At 41.6% G+C, this 4,581-nt stretch overlaps 2 protein-coding genes across 2 annotated transcripts; both read right to left on the reverse strand.

Annotated features, from left to right (window-relative positions):
* Nucleotides 1-346: 346 nt before the first annotated feature.
* On the reverse strand, nucleotides 347-1,461 carry BDZ99DRAFT_489297 (uncharacterized protein; the record flags this gene model as incomplete). The annotated part of the gene is made up of 4 exons (XM_033722975.1): nucleotides 347-421; nucleotides 461-1,021; nucleotides 1,088-1,340; nucleotides 1,397-1,461. 4 exons carry the CDS (start codon nucleotides 1,459-1,461, stop codon nucleotides 347-349), a joined length of 954 nt encoding a protein of 317 aa, XP_033574610.1.
* A 1,333-nt stretch (nucleotides 1,462-2,794) lies between these two features.
* Nucleotides 2,795-3,299, reverse strand: BDZ99DRAFT_464568 (uncharacterized protein). Its single transcript, XM_033720355.1, has 2 exons — nucleotides 3,082-3,299; nucleotides 2,795-3,049 (listed from the first exon to the last, which is right to left on the reverse strand). The coding sequence occupies exon 2, from the start codon at nucleotides 3,028-3,030 to the stop codon at nucleotides 2,851-2,853; it is 180 nt and encodes a 59-aa protein (XP_033574611.1). The 5' UTR covers nucleotides 3,031-3,049; nucleotides 3,082-3,299; the 3' UTR covers nucleotides 2,795-2,850.
* Nucleotides 3,300-4,581: the final 1,282 nt, after the last annotated feature.

Below are 4,581 nucleotides of genomic sequence, written 5' to 3' on the forward strand. Positions count from 1 at the left end.
AAAGCAAAAGGCAGCAAGCCGGAGCGCGCTCCGGCGGCGGCGTGCAGCGCTGTAGGCGCTGCGGCGAACCAGGGCACAACGCTCGTACGTGCAAAAAAGATGCAGAGGTTGCTGCAGATTAGGCTACAACTTGTATCTAGTTGATATCTATTGGCGTTGTGGAGTAATCAACGTTTAAGGCAGCTAAATATGATGAGGTGGCCGACTCGCTTGTGTGGCCGACCCGCTTGTGAAGTACGTTAATACTGCTCTCATAAGTATATGAGCTTAAGAGAACGCAGATTACTCACATTGTTACTTCCGGTAAGCTGGACGCCATGTGCAGCTGGTGAATATACATTTCCGGTTACAACGCCACGGTTGTTGTCGATTTTACCGTAAGTGACGTTCCCTTGAAATACCGAAAACTTTTTGCGATGAGCTACATAACGTACACAATGACTTTCGGTTTGATACACACTTTTCTTTTTTCTTGTTTCGGCTCTGGAGGCAAACGTTTGATCCAGCCCTGCAACTGCTCCGAAGCGCGGACATAACCACGTCTCTCTTCATCTTCGAATTTGCACATCGAAATGTGATCTGCCTCAATGCCAATAGGATCAACGCCAACGATGGTGGCTGAATCTTGCGTCACAATTCTTCCAACCGATTTTCTTCCTATTTTCAAGGACAGTTCCTCGAAGAAATTGGCAACTTCGACAGAATGCTCTTTCTGAGACTTTGCCCGACTCATTAAGAACTTTGCGAAGTTATGGTTGATAGCGACAAGACTATCAGAGTGCTCTTTGAGTGTTTCGATGTTTTTGGGGTTTGTTTCGGTGAAGACCTTGAGAAATGTCTCTACGATTCCACCCCATCGGGCTTTATTTGAACCTTCAAAAGGCGTTCCGAAGAAAAGCACTCCGCGAGTAGCTTTCACGACACTTTGCGCTCCAATGTTATCACCGTGAGGGGATGAAAGAGCGTTGGCAACGACCAGCCCACCGAGACTATGGGCCACAAAGATAAGTGGTTGTTCGTTCTGTCATTGTCAGAAGGAATGCGTCAGCCTGACCCAGTTGAAACATTGTCCGAAATTGGGGCTTACACTTTCGGTTCGGTCTCGTAATTTTGCTAAGTCTCCCAGTAATGCCGCAGAATGATCTCCAATGGTCGTCTGTGAGATGCCCTGCGTACCAACCGAGCCGAAGAAGCGTACCCAGCCTGAACTGTACCCGAAGGCCAGAATTCTAGCTTCAGGACAAGCCTTCGGTAGGAGATCCTTCGGCCAGAATACATGAGATGGTTCATGCGTCCATGTTGATTCTCTGCCGCCATTCAATCCGTGGACGAAGACAATGCTGGGATACAATCTTAGCGACACTTTACTTAACAGCGTGTTGCTAGATAATCTTACTCTACTTTTGCATCTGCTGGATCGACAAATGGTTTTGATAATCCAAGAACTTCTGGAGCCGCCATTTCAGCTACAATGATGAGTACCTGCCCCTCAAAGGTCGTCTGCTTCGTATGTTCAATGAGTCAGGGTCTGGATGGGACCTTTCGGAATAGAGTGCGAGATACTCAAGAATCAAAACGACTCGCATTGTCTCTCAGCTGTAGGCAACGATACGTATGGGCAGGCTGACTGCAGGACTCAGGTTGAAATTGATGTGAACTCTGATTTCTATGGGTGTCTAGCTCGTTGTTTATATACTAGGTGAAGGAGGGGGGCCAGCCCCGGGGGCATAACGTAGTATCTCTTCCTGACGCGTTACTTGATTCATCCTGTTTCCTGATACAGTACTGATACCGTGCTGCAGCACTGCTGTTGCACTACCTGTTACTTCCTCCTGTATCAGCATGCTATCCTGATACGTTACTGCATATGAGTTGCTGACCCTAGGTTGTAGTGCTGCAACCCGAGTGCAGGAGCCCCGGAAGCGCTAGACCCCTTGCCCTCCACCATGTTTGGGTGTCCCCAAAAGCCAAGCAAAGCAGGCTCTATAGCTACAATTCATTGGTTTTCTTATATGCATGTGTGTGTTGGTAACGTGGGGGGTTGTACCTGACTGACCTATAGATCGAAGAGTCTTACGCCACAGCCTCGGCGATGCCCTTCATGTTCAAGGCTGTCTGATGTACCAAGCTCTACCGCGGAGTAAAAAACGTCCGGTTTGTGGCACGGTGAGCGACAGTCGGAGAGAAGCGGAACAAGACAAGGTGTGTAGCCAAAAGCTGTATCAATGATGGTTAGGAAGCTAGCTATTAAGCGGAAGGAGGAAAGATATACACAGGAAGCTGCTAAGTAAGCGGCTAGACAGGAAGGGGCCGACAATCACCACTAATTTAGACAATGAACGGCGAGTTCGCAAAGAGTAAATGTGTCCTCCAATGTGTCTCCCATTATAATGGTGCTAGTCCCCAAATACTTGCCATAAATATAAATCCTCTAGTAAATAACTGCTGTCCTTCCTGCTTCTGCCGCCCGTTAAGATAGTAATAGATCTAAGTGCTGAATATTAATATTAATGCTAATCCCGATGTTGATGCCAATATTATCTATCCCTAATAAGTATATATCCTTTATCTAAAAAAAAAAAAAAGTATAGTTATTTTTATTAACTTATTCTAAATAAAAACCCTAATAACTTATTCTAAACTAATTTAACTAATTATAACTAGTACTTAACTAAATAGTACTATATAGAGCTTAAAAAGAAGAAGTACTTTATATAGGATTTATAAGATTTCTAAATCTTTATAATAAAAGGTATAATTTAGCCTAGAAATAAGTAAATTTAGTTAAAAACTAGGGGAGGGCTAATCGTACACCCCCTAACGAATAATCGTACACCCCCTTTCGAATAATCATACACCCCCTACTTTACCGCTTCTGATTGGCTCGGAGGTCCGGCAGTAGGCCTCCGAACATTCACCCTTACGTCTATCTACACGTGTATCTCTGCCATATGTAAGCTTATACGTGAGACTATACGTAAGGCTATACGAATTGATATAGCTATACAGCCTCTCCGTTTTACGGCGCATCCTTTCCGATTTGTATAGCCTCACGTACGGCCTTACGTACGGCTATATAGCCTTTCCAATTTGTGTAGCCTTACGAACAGCCTCACGTACAGCCTTACGTACAGCTTTACGTACGAGCTGTATATACGGCTGCACAAATCGGCCCGGATGCACTGTAAAATGGAGAGGCTGTATAGCTATGCTGAGTTGTATAGCCTCGCGTACGAGCTCACGTACGAGCTCACGTACGGCCGTATATATAGCTGCACAAATCAGATAGGCTGCGCTGGAGGCTACGTGGCTGCAATTGGAGACAGCGTTCGGAATTAGTGAGCAAGTGAAGCGAGCCAATCGGAAGCTCTGGAGCAACCCTCTAAGCCAATCAGAAGGCGGTGAAGTAACAAGGGAGTAGGGGGTGTACGATTAGTCGTTAGGGGGTGTACGATTATTCGTTAGGGGGTGTACGATTAGCCCTCCCTAAAAACTAATATTATTATAAGGTTTATTATAATTCTAAAGTACAAAATTTAGGGGCTTATATTAGTATAGAACTTAGTTCTATTTTATATAATATAGGTAGTAAATAAGCTATATACTCTACTAAAAAAATATAATACAATTAACCCTATAGTATTTTAGAAATACGACCTAAAAAGGGCCCCTAGGGGCTATTTAAGGCCCTGCAAATAAATATACGCAGCCTTAAAGCCCTATAAGTAGTACTAGCGGTATTATAGTAGGTATACCACGGATTATAACCCCTAATACGCAGTTGTCTTAGTAATAGCATTAATAACAACAATAATAATAACAACGCTAAAACTAATACTAAAACCCGAAGCCTATTATAAACGTCTACTAAAACGTCTAAAACCTTATTAATAAAGTATATAGTATATAAAACCTTCTATAGAATAAGCTAATCTAATTTCTTAAAATAAATATAATTATCTAAACCCTTTATAACTTTATAGAACGCGTTCTATTTAGCCTTTTAAATACTGCAGATAATCTATAGCAAACTCTATAGAAAAAGCTAATAAAATTAATAAAGGATATAAAAAAGAAGTATATACGTTGTTAATATACAGGAAGATATATACTATAGCAGTAGCAGCAGTAGTAGCAGTAGTAAGTATAATACTATTAGCTATACTAAATAGTATAGCTACGCAATATAGGAAGGTTACAGGAAATAGGTAGTATATAAGGCAGCCTATAAATGTTTATAAAATTACTATCTATAACGTACTCTATAAGTAAGCGGGCCTTCTAAATAAGCGGGCTACTCTATTACTAAAACGCGATGCAAAATATAAATTACTCTATAATACTAATAGATATTAACTTAATATAACTTGCAGTCTAATCTATAACAATTTCCTTATCTTTTTAATATATATAAATATTATATCCTATTTTACTGCAGCGCCTATAGCGCGCTTACTACTATATACTTCTACCTAGGCGCCTTCTTATTTAATATATTTCGCCCTTAATTTGTTTATTAGCTTCCTTTTAAGCAATTATTTCAGAGCCCTGTGCCTTTATTAGGACTTTTTACCTCTAAAT

Source organism: Mytilinidion resinicola (genome assembly GCF_010093595.1).
Source record: "Mytilinidion resinicola strain CBS 304.34 unplaced genomic scaffold BDZ99scaffold_13, whole genome shotgun sequence".
NCBI classification, from domain to species: domain Eukaryota; kingdom Fungi; phylum Ascomycota; class Dothideomycetes; order Mytilinidiales; family Mytilinidiaceae; genus Mytilinidion; species Mytilinidion resinicola.